The 26,743-nt window shown below is 46.3% G+C and overlaps 1 protein-coding gene across 3 annotated transcripts in view; it reads left to right on the forward strand.

Annotated features, from left to right (window-relative positions):
- LPIN2 (lipin 2) overlaps positions 1-26,743 on the forward strand; it is a 222,958-nt gene that overhangs the window by 119,560 nt on the left and 76,655 nt on the right. For all 3 annotated transcript variants that reach the window (XM_082258203.1, XM_082258202.1, XM_082258201.1), the window contains exons 5-7: positions 4,582-4,689; positions 13,123-13,246; positions 26,161-26,488. In XM_082258203.1, the coding sequence (XP_082114329.1) occupies positions 4,582-4,689; positions 13,123-13,246; positions 26,161-26,488 (560 nt within the window). The remainder of the gene's footprint in view (positions 1-4,581; positions 4,690-13,122; positions 13,247-26,160; positions 26,489-26,743) is intronic.

The following is a 26,743-nucleotide window of genomic DNA, read 5'->3' on the forward strand; positions in this document are numbered from 1 at the left end:
CATGGTCTTTGTCACGTTTTTTTTTTTTTTTTTCATACAAATACCATTAAATACACTAAAATTCTTTGTTTTGTTATCATACGAGAAACATTTTATTTTCTTATCTCTTTGGGTATTTATGCATGAACTGTCATGATGAGCTCTCAAAAAGCTATGTACTAATGAATTGATTATCAGAAGATCGCTCCAAATGCTTTTTATTCATCTGATATACTCATTGTGTGAATCTGGCAGCAGGGGTCATGATATACACGGAGTGCCGGTTCACATTTGTGCGATGACAGAGATCGCATGTAATTCAGAGGGCACTGCTCCTAAAAAGACATGCGATCTCTGTGCGGTGCAAATTCAGCCATACAGTTTGTATGGCTGAATTCGCACTGCAATCGCACTAAAAGACGCAAAGGACCCTTTTTTTGGTCCGCAGCAGAATCGGATCGCATGGTGGTTCACACTAGTGCGATCCGATTCTGTGCGAACTTTCAGATTGCACTGCGATATGCGATCTGATCTGGGGGTGTCGTTTACTTTTAATTGACACCCCCAGCGTATCGCATATGGGGTCGCAGAAGGGGGGATAGCCTGTGTAGAGGTTGGCAAAACGAGGAGTTGCAGTAGTCACGGCAAGAGATAAACAGGACTGAGTTGAGAGTTTTGTTGTGGTGTTGATTAAGGAGCATATTTTAAAAATGTTATGAGGTTGATGGCAGCAAGATGTGGGCAGTGAATGGATGTGAGGTTCAAGAGTCCAAAATTACACCTGACACCCTGACAAAGTAGTAGCTGTAGCTCAAAGCTATACTATATACATTCCAATGTTACAGCTTCCCCACAGAGTCCCATAAATAATCCTTTAGTACAGTCAGTCCCCGGGTTACAAACATCCGACTTACAAATGACTCCTACTTACAAACAGGAAGTGAGGAGAAATCTACTACCCCTGTGAAGAGAAATTCACTCCTGTAAGAGTTCTCATGGGAAAAAGGTGTTTCCACTGAAGCTTTATCACTAATCCTTGTTTCCACAACAACCCAAAATTTTCAAAATCCAGTTGTCATAGGGTCGGAAAGTGAGGCGAAATCTTCTGAACCGGGGCAGAGACAGCAAAACAAAAATGGTACAGGGGTGTTAACCCTTCCTTATGCTATACAAAAAACTTAAAAATTATTATTTTGGCTGGTGCTACACTTAAAAAATTTACCTGTTCCGACTTACAAACAAATTCGACTTAAGAACAAACCTACAGTCCCTATCTTGTTTGTAACCCAGGGATCGCCTGTACTAGAAATAGTTGAAAGATGCATTGTAAAGGTGTTCGTTTTCTAAAAAAAAAAAAAAAAAGCCATAAGAATGCAACGTTATGCAGTACACTGTAACCACCACAAGGTGATGCTGACTGAATTCTGTATGTTGGTAATAATAAGAAAATCGTCATCTCTTATGTTTGAACATGCCTTCTTGTAGTAGAAAGCAGTATATATTTTATACAGTGTAAGAAGTGGTGATTCTTGTGAATACTGGTTAGTTGAAAATATGTCCGATTTTACTTTCAATAATTTGCTTAATAAATCATCGTGCACACCATGAGAAAAGGGTTTCAGCCCAGCAAGGACGTTGTACATAGTTGATAATAGAATCTAAAATATAAACGCCATTTTTCAGTTTTGGTGATGAAGTATAAGGTATTGCAAGTCAGCATGAACTTGTAAACATTAAAGCGGAAGTAAACCCATCATTTTAACATTTTCAAAAAAACAGTTACATTTCTGGCAGGTGGCGGGAAATGTAACTGTCACTTTGGTTGTGCTCTCAACCTAACTGTCAAACCATAACTGATCACATGTGCAGCATCATGGAAGTTGAAGATTATTCACTTCCCCAAATGGACGTACCTGTACATCCTTTGGTTCCAGTGGGTATACGGGGATCATGCCTGCACCTACAGGCATCATCTGGGTATCATTCTTTTCAGACGACGATTCTGTGCAAGGCAGAAGTGATCTGAGTAGCTAATTAGCCACTCCATCACTTCTACAGGTGGCGGAAGGGGGTCCCACCCTCCTCCTGCCGCTTCCTCTCCTGGGCTCTCCCGTTCTATCGCAGAGGCCAGGAGCGATGCGGCCGGGGGCAATGACTGCCCTGTACAGAGAGAGAGGAACTGACGTTACTCCTCTCACTCTGTAACCCTGGAAACGATGAGTAATTTGTCACTTCCGGTTCCGCCCCTTTGTTTATATGGCTGCATGTGGGGCCAGAGGTGAGATTTGGGGTCTAATAGACCTCAAATCTCTCCATAAAGAGGACCTGTTATGGCCCATGCTGTCAGAAGGGATGTTGTTCATCCCTTGTTATAGCAATAAAGTTAGTACAATTTTTTTTTTTTTAAAGTAACAATTTTTGGTATAAAAAAAAAAATTTAAAGCGCCCTGTCCCACTGTACTTACGCGCAAATGCATACGTTACTCCCACACATCTATGTAAATGATAATCGCACCGCACATGAGGTATTGTCATGCATTTTAGAGCAAAAGCAGTAATTCTAGCACCAGACCTTCTGTGCAACTCTTGCGTTTAATGCGTCAGTTATGGAGAATTTGAGGCACCATAGTTTGCCGCCATTCCACGAGCAGATGCAATTTTAAAGCGTGACATGTTTGGTATCTACTTTCACATTATACAAAAAAAATGGGCTAATTTTACTGTTTTTTTTTTTAAATTCATGAAATCGTGAAAGTGTTTTTTTTTTAACAAAAAAAATGCGTTTTAAAAAAAAAAACCTCTGCGCAAATAAAACAATAAAAAAAAAAAATTGCAACACACACCATTTTATTTTATAGGGTCTCTACTAAAAGACAAAATATAATGTTTTGGGGTAATTTTTTAGCAAAAAAAAAAGCATGTTTTGTGTGGTTTTCTGCTGCCCTGAATCCAGGGACAGCTGTTCTGTGGAAAAACAACACTTACTGGCTAGATTTCCAGGTGAAAATAAAGGAAAGAAAGCCTAAAAAAGAGTTTATGCAGCCATCACATCTAAGAATTGTATCACCACCTAGTGGTTGGAGGAGGAGAAGACTAGTCTCGGACCCTTACCTAGGATTGTTGATACAAGGCCCAATTATGTTCACCTTCTGGTGAGTGTAACTACAAAGGGGAGTGATTCTCAGGTGGTGTGGTGGAAGGAGCATTCTACTGTTTATCCAACACAGCATTTATCATCAATTGTTGAGACTGTGATTTACTCATTGACTCCAGGGTGGTTGTATCAGTGACCTGAAGGATATTTAGAGTCAAGCGCTATTAGTGTGATGATGTATTGTGGTCTATTTATGGACTATTTTCTCATTTCATGTTTTTAGATTGATGTATGTATACAGTAGCTGCTGGATATTTATTTAATAGGACGTCGTAGGCGCTGGGTGTGGTTTTTTAAATTGATTCATTTTATATTGTCACAATATTTAGATAGGAGGGTTTACTCCCACTTTAACCACTTAAGCACCGGAAGATTTTACCCCCTTCCTGACCAGGGCCTATTTTGTGATTCGGCACTGCGTGACTTTAACGGACAATTGCGTGGTCGTGCGACGCTGTACCTAAACGAATTTGATATCCTTTTTTTCCCACAAACAGAGCATTCTTTTGGTGGTATTTGATCACCTGTGCGATTTTTTTTTTTTTTTTTTGATCATGCGCTATAAACAAAAAAAGAGCGACAATTTTGCAAAAAACAATATTTTTCACATTTTTTTTTTATATGAAATTGTCCCAAAAAGAATGTAAAAATCAAAATTTTTTAACATTTTAGGCCAATTTGTTTTATGCTACATATTTTTGGTAAAAAAAATCTCAAAGAGCGTATTTTGATTGGTTTGCGTAAAAGTTATTGCGTTTACTAACTAAGGGAAAGATTTTTGTCATTTTTGTTGTTTTTTTTTTTTTTTTTAACGCGTAATCGGCGATTTTTTTTTTTTTTTTTTTTTTGTGGGACTGCGACATTGCGGCGGACAGATCGGAATCTTGACTGACATTTTTGACACTTTTGGGGTTACCAGTGACATTACTACAGTAATCAGTGCTATACATATGCACTGTTACTGTAAAAATGACACTGGCAGTGAAGGGGTTAACTTTTTTTTGAGAGGGAGGGGTTAAGTGTGTCCCTAGGGGCGTGATTCTTACTGTTATTGGCTGTGGCTAGTTGTGTAAGAACAGAGATCAACGGTCCTACATAGTAGAACCGTATGATCACCATTTTTACACAGGGGAGAGTGACAGGCGGCTTTGTTTACATTAGCCGCCTGCCTTTCTCCCGGTGACACGGACGATCGCGAGTGCACACGCATGGGGAGGTCCGTGGCCGAGCGGGAGTGCGCATTCGCTCCCCAGACCCTCACAGGCTAGCGACGTAGACCTATGTCGCTTTGCCTGTGAGGGGCTGACTGCCGCAGTAAATCTACTGACAGCAGTCGGCAAGTGGTTAATTGTCCCTGACGATGTTTTTTATTTTTAGTTTTTTTCATTTAGTGGCTCATTGTATTTGTAACACTAATACTTTTTTGCATATTGAATCTCTTCCAACAGATCTTCTTCAGTCTCTGCCTCTAAGGAAGAGGAATATAGAGAACAGTTTATCTGCCATTCATCTGATCACTACGCATTGTCGGACGGAGACTGGTCTCCACAAGACAGGTATAGAGCTCCACATCTTTCACCTGCTTTGTATAATAGGCAGCCAGCTCTGTATTCTTGTTTCTCAATGAGTTTTGTGAAGGAATGTGTTAAAGTATTCACAAATTCACCTGTTATCTTTTGAACTCACTGACCTAAATGTTGTGAGTTTACCTTTTTTTTGTTTTGTTATGACAATGTAATGTAGATGCCCAGGAACTAGCCTGTCCAGCTTGGTAGCATCTGTCATTTTTCAGGAAGTGTATGCAAACAAGTATCTTTTAAGCCCAACTTTGGCAGAAGTAAAAATGCTCTCTTGCAGTGGAGCGGCCCCTGCACTGCAAGGATTAAATGCTCATTTATGTCAACGGGACTGGGTTAAGTAGTTTTAACTACCCGATCCTGCACTGCCCCAGTAGATGGCGCCCCCATAAATGGCGCTTCCCTGTTCTTCCGCATCCTCACATCCAGTGCAGGGTAATTGGCCCTGAATGGGTCATGATGACGTCTGGGGTATCCAACCACCAGAGCACAGGGGAAAAGAGGCTGTGCGGACCAATCTTGCAGTCCCAGGGATCGAGTAAGTAAAATTGTTTTTTGCAGCCTCCTGGATTTAAAAAAGCATTTTCTTGCAGTGTGGGGGCAGCACTACTGCAAGGGAGGATTTTTGCTTTGCCTGGAGTGCAGCTTTAACACTATTATAGATTGTATGGCTGTTGCATATGCTCTGTATTGCTTTTCAAGCTATCAGACTCGCATTAGGACTTTGATCAGATAGAAAAGAAGGCCATACTGCTTGTTGTCTAGTAGCCTCACTGAATTCTTCATGCATGAGTATTTTTAGATCCTGCCACTTCTATTCAAAGTGCAGCAACTAAGAGCAAGCAATGGTATTTCTGTTTGCTGCAGGCAGATGAAACTTATTGTGATGTTTTTTTCTTGACTATAGGAGTGCATTATTGTAGTTTGATGTACTTAGTAATAAGGATTTGAATGTTTTTTTAATCTATCTCTAATGTATTGCCTCCACTTAAGGCCCCATTTACACCTCAGCGTTTTTGTAGGTGGAAACTCGAAGATCCATAATGCTATAGGAGGAAAAAAAACAATTTTCTGTTTGCTTTTGTTCATTGACACACAGCTAATCAGCAATCAAGCCATTGGGTTATACTGCCCCCTACAAGTCTAGGACGCTTCACCTATGGGGCAGTCCCAGGAGGTATACTCCCACTCTCAGCCATAGGCATTCAGTTTTTTTGTGCCTAGTCAGGAGTAAGGATATAGTTCCTAGCTGGGGTCTCTGGTCCTGGCAATTTTTTTTTATTTATTTTTTTTTATTTTTTTTGTGAGATCTACAGTCAACTGCCGGACTGGGCGACAGTCTGGATAATCTAGATCCACCCCCAGTCTGGCCAGCGCAAGCAGACCTCAGCTCTGTGTTAGGTCGGCCGCGACTTAGCCCCATCGGACGGGGGCTGGCCTGCAAGTTAAATGCCTCGCGAGGTCACATTCATCTGGGTCTCGGACCGAGTTGCAGCGTTCCTACTAGCCGACAGCCCCCCTTTTCAATTGTGAGGGGTTCTGTCTGAAGCGGTGCCCGTCTGGTTCCAGGTATGGTGAGTAGCTGGCCCCCCCTCTCCCCCTGGAGGGTTTTGGGGTGGACATGGGCCCTTCCATGGGATGGCTGGACCCCTGGGTTCACCTCCTTTCCATCCGGCATCCCCCATTCTAACCCCCCCTCCACTTATGCTGGGGCTGTGTGGGTGGCCTGGTCCACCTCCTGGGGTGGGGGCAGGGCGCTATGCTGATGGGGGAGGGGGGGTGCACCGCCGGCGACTGGACGATCGGCTGTGGGGGGGTTTTACTTGGTGGGGACTCCTGCCAGGGCCCCCTGTTGCTGCCGGGGCCTGTCTATGAGGCCTAGGGATTCTTCCTGGGTCTCTGGGAGCCTCGTGGTGCTGCAATTTTGTTGTAGCCTTGTGCTGCAATGCACGTTGGCCATGTTTGTGTAGTCCGGCGACCATTTTGCAGTGGTCTGCCATAGAAAACAGCCTTTAGTTTCCTGATTGCCGCTCATGCAGTGCAGAGTCTCCTGGTGGCTGCGGTGCCTGGTTTCTGTGGGGTGGGGAGTCTGGTGGGGTCCTTGGTACGCGGATCTGGTACAGCTGGTCGCCAACATTCCTTGGAGGCTTCCTCTTGGGGAGGATCTGCTGTCCCAAGGACCAATCTTCCATCCTCTTTACAGTCGTAGGCTTTGGGGGCTTGGCTGTTGAACACTAGGCGTTGATAGATGTTTGTTTGAGTCTGTGATTCCAACGCTGTTAAAAGCTTGGAAATCTACTTCTAGGAAGATCTACCATCGTACCCGGAAGACATACATTGCGCGGTGTGAATCTCTTGGGGTTCATCCTTGCTCTTTTTCGGTGGCTCGGATTTTGTTCTTCCTTCAATGGGGAGTTGAACAGAAATTGACCTTGAGTACTATCAAGGACTTAGGTGGTGGCCTTAGCGATCTTTTTTCAACCGCCCTTTGCCACATACTCCTTGGCACCTACTTTTCTTCAGGGAGTTATGCACCTGACCCCTCCAGTGCGGTCTCTTTTGCCGCCTTGGTACCTCAATTTGGTGGTCTGCGACACTCTGCGTGCAGGGTGTCGCAATTGGCATTATCCTCTCCACCTTACTTGGTGGTTCACAAAGGTGGTTCTTCACATCTGTCTGTCCATTCCTTCCTCAGGTTGTCTCTGATTTTCATTTGATTGAAGACATTGTGTTGCCTTCCCTGTGTCCCAGGCCAAAACATCAGAAGGAAATTTCTTTGCATGCTTTGGATGTGGTCCAGGCAATTGGGGTATACCTGGCAGCTACGGAGTCTTTTAGGAAGTCAGACTCGTTCTTTGTTCTCATGGATGGGCTTTGGAAAGGGTTGTCCTCTTCCTCTGCAACCATTTCCAGATGGTTCAGACAGACGGTGGTTCAGGTCTATTCCATCAAGGGTCAGGTTCCTCCTTTCCCTGTCGAGCCGTATTCTCCTCAGGTGCTCAGTGCCTCCTGAGCCTTCTGTCATCAGGCATCAGTGACGCAGGTTTGCAAGGCAGTCACCTGGTCGTCGGTACACACTTTCGCAAGGTTCTATAAAGTGGATGTGTTGGCATCTGCGGATGCTTCCTTTAGCTGCAAGGTTTTTGCAGGCTGCTGTTTAGAGGACCTTGCCCTCTTTGAGGGTGTATTGTTTTTTCAGGTAAGCTCCAGTTTCTTTTGGTTGTGCTCCTGTTTACCTAGTTAGCCTTGGGAGTGTCTTTTTCGCTGTTCCCAGTGTCTTTTTTGCTGTTCCCACCCCTCATGTTTAACACTGCTTTGGGACTTCGCAATGGTTAAGAAGATCAGGAGCTATGTCCATCAATGAACAAAAGAGAAAATTCGATTTTTGACTTACCGAAAAATCAATTTCTTCATTGACTTACATTGACTTACACAGCACCCACCCCTCTGTGGAGTTGTAATTCTTCTGACACTGCTTGTAACAAAACTGAGTACCTATAGCAGAGAGAGGGAGTCCCAAGGGGGGGGGCGACAGATGGAGGGGAACCCAGGGGTCCGGCCGTCCCATGGAGGGGCCCACGTCCACCCCAAAACCCTCCAGGGGAGAGGGGGGACAGCTACTCACCATACCAGGAACCAGGCAGAACCCCTCACCATCAAAAGGGGGGGGGCTGTCAGCCAGGAGGAATGCTGTGACTCGGGCTGAGACATGGTCGTAAACAACCTCGCGAGGCGTTTAACTCGCAGGCCAGCCCCCATCCGGTGGGGCTATGTCGCGGCCGGCCTAGCGTGAAGCTGAGGTCAGCACGTGCACGCTGGCCAAACTGGGGTGACCCCTGGATCTAGATTATCCAGCCCATCACGCAGTCCCGCAGTTGGTTGTAGATCTCACAGGAAAAAAACAGGAGGAAAAAATCTATCTAAAAAGAAACTTACTCCAGACTAAGCACTTTATAGCAGAGAGAGGGAGTATACCCCCTGGGACTGCCCATAGGCTTAACCAGACTTTTTTTCTGCTTTGTGTCCTACTTATGTAGGGACAGTATAACCCAATGGTTAAAAAAGATCAGGAGCTGTGTCCGTCAATGAACATTAGAGAAATGGATATATATTCGTTGAGGAGAAGTTCTGGAGCTTTTTTTGTAGCTCGAATTGGGCAAATTAGTGCATTTTTTAAGTGTTTTTTGTTCCATAAAAATGCATAGAAACGCTTGATTCGAGCAGCTTTAAGTTGTTTAGTGTTTTTCTTTGCACGTTTTTGAATGTTTTTCTGCTCAAATGCAATAATTAATACAAAATAAATAATAAAAAAACACATAAATAATACTATTTGTTTTGCACTCCTGTGACCCATTTTCAGCAGAGAGCGGACTGAAATCCGCTCTCTGACGTCACCGAAGTTAGCTCTTAGAGTCTAAACCGGCCACTCCCTGCCCCTCCACAGCTCAGCGCTCCAATGAGCGAACAGGGGGCAGAGCAGAGAGCTGCTGACTGATAGGAAGCAGCTCTCTGCTCGGGGAGCTGTCTGTACCAAGCGATTGGCTGTGTTCAGTCGCTCGATTCTCAGTGCAGAGGCGCCGAGGGACAGATGCAGCATCAGGACCGATGCTGCATCCACATAGGTAAGCATATTTGGGGGAAAAAAAGCCATACATCTTTTAACCCCCAACTCTAATATTTACCCCTTATCCCTAACAGAAATATTAATCCCTAACCCGAATATTAACCACTAATCATACTCCCTGACATTTAACCCCTAACGTAACAAAATAAAAATAAGTAAAATAATAAATGCATTGATCTCTAGCCCTAACCTTTAGCACCTAGCCCTTAACCCTTTACAAAAAAAAAAGTAAAATAAAATTAATAAATAAAAGTGGCTGAAAAATGACGAAACAGATGATTATTTTCTCTGTTGCTAAAATTAACATGCCAAAGCTCAAAACGCTGTACAAAAATGTGCATACAAACGCTCCAAAAACGCAATGCTTGGGTGTAAATGTAGCCTTATTGATTGGAGAAGAAAACCCCAGCCAGTAAGCTATTTTTAAGGTGTTGCAAAACTGTTTTCATTTATAGAACAATGTAAAATATGAGCTTTTGTTTCTTGTCTACATGGAATACCAGATCTACAGTGCCTTAGAGTATTTATACCCCTTGAAATGTTTCACATTTTATCATGTTAAAATCCCAATAAAACACATTTAGTTTTTTGGTTGTATGTGATAGACCAACTCAAGTGACACATAATTGTGAAGTGGAAGGAAAATGATAAATGGACATTTTTTACAAATATCTAAAAAATTGCTAAAAAATTGGTGATATAAGTGTTCACGTGCAATAAATTAAAAATATAAATAATGTAATTAATGAAATAAATGGTGAATGTTAACAATTCAACAATAAATTGATCCCAGTGTTAATACATTTGTGGTAAGTGCTCATGTGCAATAAATTAAATAGATACATACATAATTAATATAATTGATGAAAAAATGAAGAATGTTATAAAAAAAAATTCAGTCCAAATATAGATTTATGCATTTTGGACTCAGTTTTTAACATTCTTCATTTTTTCATCAATTATATTAATTATGTATGTATCTATTTAATTTATTGCAAGTGAAAACTTACCACAAATTTAATAACACTGGGATCAATTTATTGTTGAATTTATAACATTCCTCATTTATTTAATTAATTACATAAATTATGTATGGATATATTTAATTTATTGCACGTGCACACTTTCACCAATTTATTAGCACTGGGACCCATTTTTTGCTGGGGGAGTTTGCGCTGCTAAATTGCACTTTGCAATGTATTTTATGGTCTGTTACCCTTAGGGATTTTGAAGCAGCAGCAGTCCTCCTCTTTGTATTATAAAATTTAGTTTGGCACGAGTGTTTTTTTTCACTTTAGCAGTCAATACTTTGTAGAACCACCTTTCACTGCAATTACAGCTGCAAGTCTTTTTGCACCAGCTTTGCACATCTAGAGAGTGACATTTTTGCCCATTCTTCTTTGCAAAATAATTTAAGCTCTGTCAGATTGGATGGAGAGCGTCTGAACAGCAATTTTCAAGTCTTGCCATAAATTTTTAATTGGGTTTAGGTCTTGACTTTGACATTCTAACACATGAATATTCTTTGATCTAAACCAATCTATTGTAGCTCTGGCTGTTATGTTTAGGGTCGTTGTCCTGCTGGAACCTCCACCCCAGTCTCAAGTCTTTTGCAGGCTCGAACAGTTTTTCTTCTTAGATTGCCCTGTATTTGGCTCCATCCATCTTCCCATCAACTCTGACCAGCTTCCCTGTCCCTGCTAAAGAAAAGCATCCACACAACATGATTCTGCCACCACCATGTTTCACGGTGGGGATGGTGTGTTCAGGGTGATGTGCAGTGTGTGTTTTCCGCCACACATAGCGTTTTGCTTTTTGGCCAAAAAGTTACATTTTGGTCTCATCTGACCAGAGCACCTTCTTTCACGTTTACTGTGTCCCCTACATGGCTTCTTGCAAGCTTCAAATGGGACTTATTTCTTTCAACAATGGCTTTCTTCTTGCCACTTTTCCATAAAGGCCAGATTAGTTGAGTGCACAACTAATAGTTGTCCTGTGGACAGATTCTACCACCAGAGCTGTGGTTCTCTGCAGCTCCTCCAGAGTTCCCATGGGCCTCTTGGCTGCTCCTCTGATTAATGTTCTCCTTGCCCGGCCTGTCAGTTGTGCCATACTCTTTCTATTTGCAGATGATGAATTGAACAGTGGTCCGTGAGATGTTCAAAGCTTGGGATATTTTTTTTATAGCCTAACCCTGCTTTAAACTTCTCCACAACTTTGTCCCTGACCTGTCTGGTGTGTTCCTTGGCCTCCATGATGCTGTTTGTTCAAGGTCCTCTAACAATCCTCTGAGGGCTTCCCAAAACAGCTGTATTTATACTGAGATTAACCGCTTGCCGACCGCCGCACGACTATTTACTGCGGCGGTCAGTCTCGTACAGGCAAAGTGACGTATGACTACGTCGCTAGCCTGTGAGCCTCTAGCCGCGCTCCTGCCCCCGCTCGTGTGACTGGCGAACCCGATGTCCGCCGGTCACTCGCGATCTCCCCGTGGAGAGGAAGAAAGGCAGGCGGCTAATGTAAACAAAACCGCCTGTCATTCTCCCTGATCTAACTGCAGAGATCATATGATCCTGCTATGTAGGATTGTATGTCTCTGTGGTTACATCACTAGCCACACCCCTTTACAGTTTGAAGCACGCCCCTAGGGACACACTAAACCCCTGCATCACCAATAAAGTTAACCCCTTCCCTGCCAGTGTCATTTTTACAGTAACTGCATATGTATAGCACTGATTACTGTAGTAATGTCACTGGTACCCCCAAAAGTGTCAAAAATGTCAGTCAAGAGTCCCATCTGTCCGACGCAATGTCGCAGTCCCGCAAAACAAAATCGCAGATCGCCACCATTACTCGTTAAAAAAAAAATGACAAAAATCTTTCCCTTAGTAAACGCAATAACTTTTGCACAAACCAATCAAAATACGCTTATTGCAATTTTTTTTTTATCAAACATATGTAGCAGAAAACAAATTGGCCAAAAATGTTAAAAAAAATTTTGATTTTTAAGTTTTTTTTGGGGGGGGGGGGGGAATTTCATATAAAAAATGTGAAAAATATTGTTATTTTTTCAAAATTTACGCTCTTTTTTTGTTTATAGCGCAAAAAGTAAAAATCGCACAGGTGATCAAATAGCACCAAAAGAAAGCTCTGTTTGTGGGGAAAAAAAAGTCGTCAATTTAATTTGGGTACAGCGTCGCACGACCGCGCAATTGTCCGTCAAAGTCAGGCAGTGCCAAATCGCAAAATAGGCCCTGGTCAGGAAGGGGGTAAAATCTTCAGGGGCTTAAGTGGTTAAATTACACACAGGTGGGCTCTATTTACTAATTAGGTGACTTCTGAAGGCAATTGGTTCCACTAGATTTTAGTTATCGGAGTAAAGAGGGCTGAATACAAATGCATGCTACACATGTTCGATATTTATTTGTAAAACATTTTGAAAACCATTTATCATTTTTCTTCTACTTCACAATTATGTGCTACTTTGTGTTGGTCTATCACCTAAAATCCCAATAAAATACATTTGCTTTTTTTGGTTGTAACATGACAAAATGTGGAAAATGACAAGGGGTATGAATACTTTTTAGGGCACTATATTAGATGTTTTAAAAACTCTACAGCTGAATTCCACGCAAAGCCATTTTACAATCGTACTAAATAAAACAAAATGAAAAGTGCAATAATCCAAGAACAGGCTTTTATTTAGAATATGCAGAATTCATTTCTGTGGTGAAAGTATGCTAAGTGTTCTTGTTTGATTGAAAAACATTGCTTCACTTTGTTCTCAGTGGTTATTCACAGTCTATGGGTCCAAAGAGTGATTCAGAGCTAGAAGTTAAACCCACAGAGAATATGCTCAGAACAGAACCTCAGATGGAGTGGACGTGGGGAGGCTTCCCAGAGTCTGCCAAGGTACAGCATGTTGTTTTTATAAGCTTTACAGTTGGAGATATGGGCATTGTATGTCTTTAATAATGGACAGATATTACACATATTGCATGCCTACACTACTGCTAAACATTTGTTTAGCCTCTCTTTTTCCGGAACTGTAATAAAGGCCATTTAGCCCTTTGTCGTGCACTTTTCTTAAGAAAAGTGATATAATTCAGAGACCTTAAGCTAGCCATAAACAGACTGAAATTTGGCTTAATCAACCACAATGCAAGCTGTGGGTGTCCAATCCGCATTACCTGTTTAAAAAAAAAAAAAGTAAATTTAAAAACTGAGGGTGGGAAGTTATCAGTCGAACATCCAATCAGATGCAGTCCCTGTTCTGGTATTCAGACAGCAACACCACACATGCTGTGGCTGCCTGAATTCCATATCAGGCTGTGGAGATTTTTCTATCCATGCTTTTTAGCCTGCATGGATGAATCAAGTTATTTTCTCTAGTTCAGCCCACAGGCTGATGAAAAAACTATACTTCTAATACTAGCATAACGTTAAACTTTCTCAGTGGCTGGTCAATGAAAAATCATAAACTGCATGCATATGGAAACCATATTTCTCTTACGTCCTCCGACAGTCGCCGCCTCTTCATATTCGTCACATATGGGTATTAGACTTTGCTCCGAAGGAGTAGCTAGGCAACAGAATATGTTAACAATAAAGCTTTAACATATCCCACCCTCAAGGGGTGGTCCCCTCAGTCAATACCCTCCTACTTCCTGCAACCATATCTCAGTTTTAATGTCTAGCTTGTCAGGAGTGGCTGGCTCTCTCTGTGCTGGGACTTTCTGTCCCAGACTCTTTCTTCTTTTTAATATTTTGTTTGAGTTTTCTCTCTACCTTTACTTAGCTGTTATTTTTGTCAGCACTAGTTAGTTCTTCGGACGAAGAGGATCATGCGGACTGGGTCTCGGGCTGATCCCCCTGGTCGCAGGTTGTGGGTCAGTGGCTTCCCAGTCTGCCATCGAGCGTTCAGCCAGGTAACGCTCCTGGCATAGTGAACGACCCATCCCTGTTCGGTGCAGGGATGATTGGTGAGGTGGCTACCTCACCGGACGCTGTGCGGTTTCTTAACCTCCATTGTGTGCGTCTTGAATTGCGACTCTCCCTGCCTCATGTGCAGCGGCTTGTTCGCCTGTGCGGGTTCCCCACGCCATGTGAGGTAAGTGTATTTATGTGGGGACCTGTCTGTCTGGGGGGGGTCTCAGTCTGGGACTGTGTAACCTGCCTTTAATCACACTGCTTGTCTCCCTATCTCTCGGCTGCATGCTGTGGGCTGCAAGGGGGGGGGGGAGCTGTATGACACTGTGTGTCAGGCTGGGCAGTGTGAGGAGCTGTGTGCTGTGGGGCATGTTTTTTCTTGGCATGTTTGGGCATATACAGCGATCGCTGCGGCGATCTAACATGTATCCTTATATTGGGATGTAATGTGTGTGTTTTTTATGCACTGTGGAGCGGCGCTTTCGGCGCCAAACGACGCCATTTTCTCTAGCGCTCATCGACAGACGTAGTCCTCGGTGATACACCACCTTCGGGTTATGTTACCTCCGCAGGAGCAGGACTAGACAGGAAATTAAAAAGCTCTGGCCACACCCTAGGGGCAGTCCCAGAGGGTATATCCTCTCTCTCTCTGCCTCAGCAAATCAGTTATTTTCTGTCTAGTTAGGAGTAAGGACCTAGATACCTTGCTGGGATCTTAGGTCCTGGCAAGAATTTTTTTCTAAAAGGATTTTTGGACAGCTTTTTTTCTCCAGTGTTCCTGTGAGATCTTCAAGCAAGAAAGCTGAACTGGGCGACGGGCTGGATGTTGAGATCCGGTGGTCACCCCAGTTCAGCCTACGAGCGCGTGCAGGCCATAGCTCCGCGCTGGGTCGGCCGCGACAAAGTCCCATTAAAAGGACTGAACCCGCGAGTTAAACGTCTCGCTGAAACGCCAAAGACCATGAGTCACGGCGTCCGTATCGGTCGACAGCCCTCCCGCCCCGGTGGAGAGGGGTACTGTCAGGAGTTGGTGCCCGCCTGGTTCCGGTATGGTGAGTAGTATGTTCCCCCTTTTTTCCCTGACGGGTTTTGTGGTGAACGCGGGCCCCTCTCTGTATGGTAAGAAAGAGTTCTTTCTATCCTATAACATGTCACAAATCCTCCTACTTTGAGTGTGATTTTATGTGTGCAAAAAGCCAGGAGGCTTGGTTTGGGAGCTAACAATCTATTGTATACATGTTTTAAAGATGTAATCTGTGGCATTCTGGGAATCTTATGGGTTAAGTATAAGCTACCTACCAGTCAGAAGCCATGGACATGTAGACTGCCTTCCAAATCAGATCTCCAGCTAATAGCAGGCCTCCCGAACGGCCGTGCGGTCCGCCAGGGCCGGTACCGCCAACCACGCCATATCCCCATGCAGAGTGAGTGTTGTGTGCCTGCAGCACACCGCTAGTCAGCACAGGCCGCCGCCATTTTTTTTGCTGGATCGCACGAGCCGCCATTTTGGCGTAGCCTCGTGTCTCCAGCATGGGGGCGGCCATGTTTGAGGTGATTCTACACCTCGTGGAGCTTGGGGGAGGCGCCGGAAGGCGTGCAGAGGGGCGGAGCCGCCTCCTTTCTTCCTGGGCAGCCAGCCAAAAGACTTCCTGTTTGTCTAAGACAGCGCTGTAAGCTGTTGCAGTTTAACTCTGAACATCAAGTGGTGAGCCTGGGGGTCTATCTCTCTCTCTCTCGATCGATAGGGATCCCTAGCAGGTAACACTAAGGGTTTTTTTTGTGGCGCTGAGGGTCAAAAAAAAAAAAAAAAAAAAAAAAAGTTTTTTCTTTACTTTGAATTATATTATCCAGGAAGTAACTGGAGTTATTATGGACCCTGCCACACATATTCCCCCACCTGTTTCCCTCGAGGGGGCCGCGGGACCCGCCGGTGCACAGAGTATAGAGTCATTTACAGCAATTTTGGAGTCTATGGTGGCTCGGGTGGAGGCGGCCTGTCAGGGACGGGGGTCAAGGAAGCGACCCCCGCCTACCCCTATACTATCTGACACCTCTGACTCTGATTCAGAGATGGTCACTGCAGTTGCAGGTTCCTCTGCAAGGGCTGTTATCCCAGGTAAAGCCCCCTCAGACAGTGAGGAGGACGCTTCTTCTCCTGCTATAATTCAGGAAGAAGCATTGGTGGACGCACTAGTTGTGGCAGTGCAAGAAACCTTAAAACTTGAGGCTTTACCGGCAGAGGCAACTGAAACAGAGAGGCCTTTTGGGACTAATAAGCCCATCAAGACGGCGAAGGCTTTTCCTGTACCTAAATGTTTTGGTAATCAGATTAAAGGAGAATGGGAGCATTCTAAACGTACCTTTACTATTTCCAAGCGTATTGCTAGACGCTATCCGTTTGAGGAATCCATCATTAAGAAATGGACGGTACCACCAGTCGTGGATCCGCCTATTTCCAGGCTGAATAAAGCCACGGTTATTCCAGTGGAGGACACTTCGTCCTTTAAGGATCCGGTGGATCGAAAGATAGAAGCGGAGTCCCGCACTATCTTTTCTCTGATAGGGTCAGCATTTAGACCAGTAATTGTTATTGGTCTAGTTTCCCAGACACTTACGGAATGGGCGAAAATGGTACGCCAAGATCTTAGGGGAAAAGATATTCCCCAGGAGACATCTGATTTGATAGAACAGATCATACAAGGGCTACGGTTTATCTGTGACGCAGCCTTGGACACTACTCCCTTGTTGGGGCATGCATCTAAGTTAGCAGTGATCCTCAGACGTGTGCTGTGGTTAAAATGCTGGTCAGCTGACCTAGGTTCCAAAAAGACTTTGACCAATCTCCCTTTTCAGGGGAATCGTCTATTTGGAGCCAACCTAGATGAAATCATTAAGGATGCCACCGGGGGCAAGAGTACTTTTTTGCCACAGGCTGCAAAAGCTAAGGGACCTCGCAACAAGCGAGGACCTTTCTTTACCGCCCATAAAGGGCGCCCGGCTGGTACTCCCGGGAAAGGCAAGACTCCTCCAGGAGGGTTCAAGAAGGGCTGGTCGGACAAGCAGAGGACCAACCCAGCCAAACCCGAAGTAAAGGAGTACACAGCCTGAAGGTGCGCCCCCACCCGATTTCAGGGTGGGGGGACGTTTTCACCGGTATTCAGGACATTAGATCGAGCATCAACCACTACTACCGGTGCGATTCTTCCCTTCCAACATTTAAGTACAGGAAGCGGTAGTGACCGTTCCCTGTATAGATCTTTTCCTTTACCTTTTCCTAAGATTAGTCCCGATACCTCACAGGAATCGGATCTGATTGACCAGATAGGCCAAGTAGCCTCTAGTCGGGTGACTTCGGTCCCTGAGGTTCAACCAGAAAAGATCACCTTTCCTGATAACTATCAGGTATCTGATAAATGTGTGGGAACAGAAAACGACCAGACTTTCTCGGATGGTCGGGGCCAGATAGCTCTAGGGACGCCTGGTTCAGATCCAATCAGCGCCAGTGGTCCTAGAAATTCTAGGCTGGCCTCTTCAAGCCGGCCTGGCCGACTTGGACATGTTAGTCGCAGACGTTCCGTGGGAACTTCGTCTCAGGGAGTGTCTGTAGTCTCAAGGACCTATTTACCTTCGTGCTTTACAGTCGCTGGTTTTAATGGCCTGGCCATTGAGACCCAAGTACTGAAGGACAGAGGTTTGTCTACTTCAGTCATTCCTACCCTTATTAAAGCAAGGAAAGCGACTTCCAGCAAAGTCTATTATCACACATGGAAGACTTACATTGCGTGGTGCGAATCTTTAGGATTTCCTCCACGTACCTATTCGGTGTCTCGAATATTGGCCTTTTTGCAACAAGGGGTTGAGCAGAAGCTAGCCTTGAGCACCATCAAGGGTCAAGTTTCAGCATTAGCAATCTTCTTTCAGAAACCTTTAGCTACCAAATCCTTGGTGCGGAATTTCATCCAGGGGGTGCGGCACCTGGCTCCTCCAGTCCGCGCGCCCTTACCGCCCTGGGATCTTAATTTGGTTTTGTCGGTTCTACAGAAACCTCCCTTTGAAAACATCAGGGAGATTCCCTTGCTTACTTTATCCCAGAAGGTGGTCTTCTTGGTGGCTATTACTTCTGCTCGCAGGGTGTCAGAACTGGCTGCATTATCATGCCAGTCCCCATACCTAGTGATTCATAGGGATAAGGTAGTACTTCATCCTAAGCCATCTTTTCTTCCTAAGGTGGTTTCAGATTTTCATCTGAATGAAGATATTGTACTACCTTCCTTGTGTCCTCAGCCCAAGCATCATCGGGAACATGCGTTGCATTCCTTGGATGTGGTTCGGGCAATCAGGGTATACCTGAAAGCTACGGAATCATTCCGTAAGACGGATTCACTTTTTGTGATCACGGATGGCCCCAGAAAGGGTTTGCCTGCATCTGCCGCGACCATTGCCAAATGGATTAGACAAACGGTGGTACAGGCTTATTCTATTAAGGGTCAGAGTCCTCCGTTCCCTGTTAGGGCGCACTCCACTCGAGCGCTCAGTACTTCCTGGGCCTTTCGCCATCAGGCGTCAGTGGTCCAGGTATGTAAGGCGGCCACTTGGTCGTCGGTACATACCTTTACTAAATTCTATAAAATTGATGTGACGGCATCGGCGGATGCCTCATTTGGCCGCAAGGTTTTGCAGGCCGCAATTTGAGGAGACCGGTGGTCTACCTCGAGGGTTTTTTTCTGTTTGAAAATTTTTTTGTTGAGTCTCATCATTAAGGATGAGCATTGTAAACTTCTAGTTGGCACCGGTTGGGCCTTCTAGATTGGGATTTGATTTCCATTTTCCCACCCCTCAGTTGTGATACTGCTCTGGGACGTCCCGAAGGTGGTGTATCACCGAGGACTACGTCTGTCGATGAGCGCTAGAGAAAAATGGATTTTTGTAAAATCTTACCGTAAAATCCTTTTCTCTTAGCTCATCGACAGACGTAGTCCCCGCCCCTCTGTTTTGGAGTTGGGTTGGGTTAAATTCTCTAAGCACTGCTTTTTCACATAACTGATTTGCTGAGGCAGAGAGAGAGAGGATATACCCTCTGGGACTGCCCCTAGGGTGTGGCCAGAGCTTTTTAATTTCCTGTCTAGTCCTGCTCCTGCGGAGGTAACATAACCCGAAGGTGGTGTATCACCGAGGACTACGTCTGTCGATGAGCTAAGAGAAAAGGATTTTACGGTAAGATTTTACAAAAATCCATTTTTACCGGTGCCCGCTCCGGCCGCATGGTTTACATGCTCGGCGGCCATTTTCTTGTAGCCTCCATAGGCTTACATAGAGCGCCCTGGCAGCATCACTTCCTCTTCCAGGAACACCGATCGAGGCAGCAGCAGCAGCGGAGTCTCCTCAGGTTTTATCCTTCTGTTCTTGTTATCCATTGCCTGTACTCAGTTTGTATATTCCCTGTGGGGGTCTCATTGTGCCTGAGTGTGGTGCGGTGGGCTGCGCTTGCCGCGCTTGCAAAAAGGGGGCAGTTAACCCTTGGTTGTCTGGCATTACAGGGGCAATGGATTCTCAGGAGGGCAAGTTTCCTACAGTATTGGTGGAAAGCCAGGGGACCGCTGTTTCCCCCCCCAGGGGGGGATTTGGCCACTATTGTGGCTGGCCTTGCTGCCCAGGTGCGAATGCTGGTGGCTGCTCAATCTACTAAACGGCCCAGAGTTGCTCTGTCCTCTGATTCTGAGGGTGAAGGTGATGGGGCTGTTCTGGCAGGGACCTCCTTATCGGGGTCCCGTTCCTCTCTTGATCTAGTGGGGTCTGAGGTGGAGGCTGAAGTTGAGGGGGTTGATAATTCTCCCCCTGGCTCGCCTGAAGAGCTTGCAATCATGGATGAGTTGATTGCTTCCATTAAGCAGACGCTACGTTTGCAGGACGAAGTGTGTCCCCCCGCTGCCTTGGCGGCTTATGGGACGCAGAGAAAACGCAGGACGCCGCAGGTTTTTCCCTGCAATGCTGATTTTCAGCGCGCTGTTAAGGATCAATGGCGCGATCTGCGCAAGCCTTTTGCGGTACCAAGTAAATTCCAGCTGCGTTATCCTTTCTCGCCTGCCACTGATGAACGGTGGTGTGTGCCTCCGCCAGTGGATCATGCAATTGCGGTTTTGAACAAAGCCACTGCGATTCCTGCAGAGGGTTCCCCTGTTTTCCGTGATGCCACGGATAGGAGACTGGAGTCTCTTGCCCGTCATACTTATTCTGTTACGGGTTCTATGCTTAAGGCTCTGTTTGCTTCTCTCATGGCGGCCCAGGCGATCGCAAGTTGGACGCAGATGCTTAGGCGCGTCCTAGTGGCCGATTCGGCCTCGGCGGCGACCCTGGATATGGTGGATCAGATCCACCAGGGTGTCATGTATCTGTGTGATGCGGACCTGGACCTGATTCCATTGGCTGCACGTGTGCACAGCGTGGCGGTGTTGTCTCGCCGCCTGGTTTGGTTGAAATGTTGGTCGGTGGACCAATCTTCACGTAAGACCTTAGCCAATCTGCCTTATGATGGGTCTCGCCTTTTTGGGGAGTCCCTGGATGTGTTGATTAAGGGGATCACAGGGGGTAAGAGCACTCTCTTGCCCCATTTCCCCAAGGCTAAGGGGGCTTCTGGGAAGAAGCATGCAAATTTTCGGCCCCCTCAGGGGTCCTTTCGTGCCTTTCGGCCGCACTACAAGGGCAAACCGTTCAAAGGCCAAGGCTCTCAGAAGAAGCCCTGGTCTGGGAAACAGAAGTCCGGCCAATCCGGACCTGCAGCCCATAACAGTTCGGCCTGAAGGGGCGCCCTCACCCGGTTTTGGGGTGGGGGGACGCTTGCTCGGTTTTCTTCAGCCCTGGTTGGCCCGTGTGCGGGACAGATGGGTTCTGGAAATCGTTCGATCTGGTTACAAGATCGAGTTTCTCTCTCGGCCGGAGAGCAGATTTTTTCCCTCAATTCTTCAACTGTCTCCAGAGCGCCTGCGGGATCTGCACCTGGCGGTGCGGGACCTGAGGGCTCAGGGAGTGGTGGTTCCGGTGCCTCATCGGGACAGATTTCGGGGGTTTTATTCCAATCTGTTCACCGTGCCCAGGAAGGAGGGCAAGGTTCGTCCGATTCTGGACTTGAAGGCTCTGAACCGCTCTGTGCGGGTTCGCAAGTTCCGCATGGAATCCCTGCGCTCGGTGGTGGCTGCCCTGGTTCCGGGGGAATTCATGGCCTCCATCGATTTGAAGGATGCGTACCTTCACATCCCCATATTCGAGGGTCATCAGAGATACCTTCGATTTGCCATTGCGGAGGATCACTACCAGTTCGTGGCGTTGCCCTTTGGTCTCGCCTCGGCTCCGCGGGTCTTCACCAAGGTGCTTGCACCGGTTCTGGCATTATTGAGGGCCCAGGGCATTTCTGTCCTGGGGTATCTGGACGACATTCTGGTTCGGTCTGCGACCAGACAGGGTCTGGAGGAGGACCTGTCTGTCACGATGCAAACTCTGCAGGAGTTTGGTTGGACGATAAATGTTCCAAAGTCGACACTGAGTCCGTCGGTTCGTCTCCCCTATCTGGGGATGATACTGGACTCGGTGCAGGCGAAGGTCTTCCTGCCGGAAGACAAACTCAGGACTCTTCAGGAGGAAGTCAGGTCCCTCAGGGACGTTCCACACTCGTCTCTGCGGACGTGTATGAGATGTCTGGGATTGATGGTCTCGGCCTTCGAGGCGATTCCTTTCGCGCAGTTTCACACGCGGGGTCTCCAAGCGGAGATCCTATCCAGGTGGGACGGGCGACCTCAATCTCTGGATCTTCAGATCTCGTTGAGTCATCGCACCAGGGAAAACCTTCTGTGGTGGCTCCAGTCCCCGTTGGTGTCCGGGGGCAAGTCGTTTCGTCCGATCTCGTGGACGGTAATCACCACGGATGCCAGCCTGTCGGGCTGGGGTGGTGTTCTGGGCGTTCTGTCCGCCCAGGGGACCTGGTCGGAGGGGGAGTCTTCCCTCCCGATCAACATTCTGGAATTGCGTGCGATAAGGCTCTGTCTTCATCGCTGGACAGACCGGCTGCAGGGCTGCCCGGTTCGGGTGCAGACGGACAATGCCACGGCGGTGGCCTACATCAACCACCAAGGGGGCACCAGGAGTGCCCGAGCGGCTCGAGAAGTGGCCGACATTCTGTCTTGGGCCGAGACACATGTCCCGGCGAAAACGGCGGTTCACATTCCGGGAGTGGAGAACTGGCAGGCGGACTATCTGAGTCGCCAGACCCTGGATCAGGGGGAATGGTCTCTCCACCCGGCTGTCTTCCAGATGTGCGCGAAGTGGGGTCTTCCAGATGTGGACCTGTTCGCGTCTCGCCTCAACTACAAGGTGAAGAGGTTCGTGGCAAGGACGCGCGACCCTCGGGCAGACGCGTCGGACGCGTTAGTGGCCCCGTGGCATCAGTACAGGCTGATGTACGCGTTTCCACCGATTCAGTTGCTGTCCAGGTTCCTTCGCAGGTTACACTCGGAACGCAGCACGGTGATTCTTGTGGCACCGGACTGGCCTCGCCGGTCCTGGTACGCAGACCTCGTGAATCTGGCGGTCGACGCCCCTTGGCGTCTGCCTCTTCGAGACGATCTACTGTCTCAAGGACCGATTTACCATCCTGCTTTACAGTCGCTGGCTTTGACGGCCTGGCTGTTGAGACCGAGGTCCTGAAGGAGAAGGGTCTCTCTCCAGAGGTCGTTCATACTTTGATCAACGCGAGGAAGTCTTCCTCGGGGAAGGTTTATTACCGTACTTGGAAGGCTTATTTTGCCTGGTGTGAGTCCAGGGGGTTTTCACCCCGCACGTACTCGGTTTCCCGTGTGCTGTCTTTCCTTCAGACGGGTGTCGATCAGCGTTTGGCGCTGGCTACGATAAAGGGTCAGGTGTCTGCGCTGGCCGTTCTGTTTCAACGTCCTGTGGCTTCCAACTCCTTGGTTGGCACCTTTATTCAGGGTGTGCGGCATCTGGTTCCTCCTAGGAGGGATCCTTTGCCCCCTTGGGACTTGAATCTCGTTCTATCTGTGTTACAACGTGCTCCTTTTGAACAGATCAGGGAGATCTCGTTGTCTATGTTGTCCAAAAAGGTCGCCTTTTTGGTGGCGATCACTTCGGCTCGCAGAGTGTCGGAACTGGCGGCTTTGTCCTGCAAGTCTCCGTACCTGGTTGTTCATTTGGATAAGGTGGTCTTGCGACCTAATCCTTCTTTTCTGCCGAAACGAGTTTCGGAATTCCATCTTAACGAGGATATTGTTTTGCCTTCGTTGTGCACGAAGCCTAAACATCCAAAGGAGGTGAGATTGCACTCTCTGGATGTTGTTCGGGCGATAAGGGTTTACCTTAAATCGACTGAGTCTTTTCGTAAGACGGACTCCTTGTTTGTTCTTCCAGAGGGTCCTCGGAAGGGCATGGCGGCTTCGGCCTCTACCATCGCCAAATGGATCAGGCAGACCATTGAACAGGCCTATGCCTTGCAGGGGAAGGTTCCCCCTGTGCCTGTGAAGGCGCACTCTACTAGATCTCTGAGTACGTCTTGGGCCTGCCGTCATGGGGCTTCTGTAGCCCAGGTGTGTAAGGCGGCGACTTGGTCGACCGTGCACACTTTCACGAAATTCTACAAAGTAGATGTTCAGGCATCGGCGGATGCTTCCTTTGGCCGCAAGGTTCTTAGTGCGGCTGTTCCATAGGGTCCCTTGTTGGGGACTCCTGGCTGTTGGGATAGTTTTTTGTATCCCCTGGTTTTTTTGTCTTTTCCTGGGTTGTTGCTCCTGTTTGCTCCTGTTGAGCACTTATTTTTGCTGTTGCCCAGCTGGTTTCCTTCCTTTGGTAAGGTTCCTTTCTTTGATGTGGAGACTGCGTTGCCTTTCGGCGCGGATGCGTTTCCCACCCCTCATGTTTGCACTGCTTTGGGACGTCCCCATATGTGACGAATATGAAGAGGCGGCGACTGTCGGAGGACGTAAGAGAAAACGGAATTTTTGTAAAATCTTACCTGTAAAATTCCTTTCTCTGAGTCCTCCGACAGTCGCCGCCCCCGCCCCTCTTTTGGGGTTTGAATGTATACTCTACTGCTATTCCACTAAAACTGAGATATGGTTGCAGGAAGTAGGAGGGTATTGACTGAGGGGACCACCCCTTGAGGGTGGGATATGTTAAAGCTTTATTGTTAACATATTCTGTTGCCTAGCTACTCCTTCGGAGCAAAGTCTAATACCCATATGTGACGAATATGAAGAGGCGGCGACTGTCGGAGGACTCAGAGAAAGGAATTTTACAGGTAAGATTTTACAAAAATTCCGTTTTCCATGATTTTTTTTTTATTTTAATTTACCTCAAAGTCAATTTTAATGCAAATCATCTTTCTTTATGTTCAGTGCTTCCTATATTCTTGGGTTTATTTCATATCCATGGTTGTAGTTTATCACTCAAATGGCTGCATATTAAGGAGTAAAATGGGGAACCTTACTAAACCAATGCCGTGATAAAACTTGGTATAACTTACACAGAATGCACATTGAGATAGAGGAATGACGAATCTGTGTCAAAGTGAAGCAATATTAAGACCTCTTCTGCATATGTAATGAGCAGTCACTATCATTTTATCAGAAATCGGAGGCACTTGTGTAACCCTAAATTGGAGGGATGCTGGATGTGTTGCTCTTCTGCAGTTAGAGTTTTGTCCTTGGCAAGTAAAAGGTTAAAGAGTTTTAATAAAAAATGGAAATCCAGTGTTTTATTGGATCCTACTTGGTTATACCTTAGAGAGGCCTCAATTTGTTTTCACAAACCCACTCTATATTGTTGCTGGGTCCAATCTAGCCAGTGGAATACCGTAATCTACAGAAAAAATAAAAAAACGTAGCAGAGATTTATAATTTGTTGCAAATCAGGCTGGATGTCCTTCACCAAAATCTCTGCGACAGGTTTACAGACCTGTGCGTCTCTATTCCCAGGCAGTCAAGTGTGAGAATTTGCTAAGTTCTGGGATGGGTTTATTACTGAAGAGGAGACAGCTTTCACTCTAAACCAGTGGTTCTCAACTCCAGTCCTTAGGACCCACTAACTGGCCAGAATTTAAGTATTCCCTTGGGGAGATGCAGACTAGAGTACTGCAATCACTGAGCAGCAAATTATATCACCTGTGATGTATTTCAGTTATCTTGCCAACCTGGCCTGTTAGTGGGTCCTGAGGACCGGAGTTGAGAACCACTGCTCTAAACAGACACAGAATTAAGAAGTGGTCAGGGTCAGGTCTCTTCCAGCCACAATTGCATGCCTTCTCACTGCAATTGTTTGGCTTTGCTTTGCCTTGCAATAGAATTGATAAATGTTCCCCATTGTATTTCATGGTCATGCAGCAGCTTAAGATTTCACCGGCAAATGAAAGTGTTTGTAAATGCCAAGATTAAAAAGAAAAAAAAGAAAAATGCCAAGCAAGGTTTTGTGATCTATGCAATGGAATTGCACAGAGCTGCCCTGAACCCCTCCTCCTCTCAGGTTTCTCACCAGCGCTCCTTGTTCCTTCTATCTGGAGAGTGACCCCATAGAAAGCTGCTTTCTATGGGGGCACCTATGCAGGCTCGCGTACAAGCCTCGCTGCCTGCTGCGTGCCTCGGATCCATTGTCACTGGCTTTAAATGACAGCAGCAGGAGCCAAAGGCTTTTTCAGCCTCAGTAAAGCCAGTGAGACCAGTAAAACAGGGTGGGGGGGGGGGGGATACTGATGCCTAAACATTTTTTACCTTAATGCAAGGAAAGCAAAAAACTGTATTGGAAGGGGGGTGGCTGCCTGTGTAGACCCCTCTGTTAATGTCATATCCACCTATTGCTTTGACAGTAATGCTTTGTTTTTCTAACCAAAATCTGCATCTTTTAAGGCTTGCAAGAAGGACAGAACAGAGCACTTGCGGAGAGCCACAATTACTCCTTCCAAGAACACGCACTTTAGGGTGATCACCTCTGAGGCCTTGTTAGGCACAACTGAGGATTCATCCACTGAGGATTCATCCACTGTTTGCACAGTCCTTAAACCAGAACCACGACCTCACTCCATCAGTGTTCAGATAGATCATGACCAGTTAACAACTGCCGAAACCACCCCAACCTCCCCTTGTGAGCCAGAAGATATCCTCCCCCAGGAGACTGCTGATATTGTGTCAGATATGAAGTCTTCCTTAAAAACAGACTCTCCAAGCAAGAAGAAAGGTATATATTGAACCACCCGATCTCAGACATTTCTGAAAGTTAGCAATTCCTAGGGCTTTTTCTTCTTAATATGAGACAAATGTAAGCAATCAAATAGTGCAGAATCTATTTTAGGTTAAAGCGGAACTAAAGTCTCAATACTTACCTGTCCAACAGTCCTGCTCTGGCATCTAATTCTGAGTGGGGACCTTTGGGCCTTTTCATTGGCCAGCGAGGGATGATGTCAGGAGACTGTCATGCCGGCAACGTAAGCTG

Source organism: Pelophylax lessonae (assembly GCF_965119305.1).
Source record: "Pelophylax lessonae genome assembly, chromosome: 5".
In the NCBI taxonomy this organism is placed as follows: domain Eukaryota; kingdom Metazoa; phylum Chordata; class Amphibia; order Anura; family Ranidae; genus Pelophylax; species Pelophylax lessonae.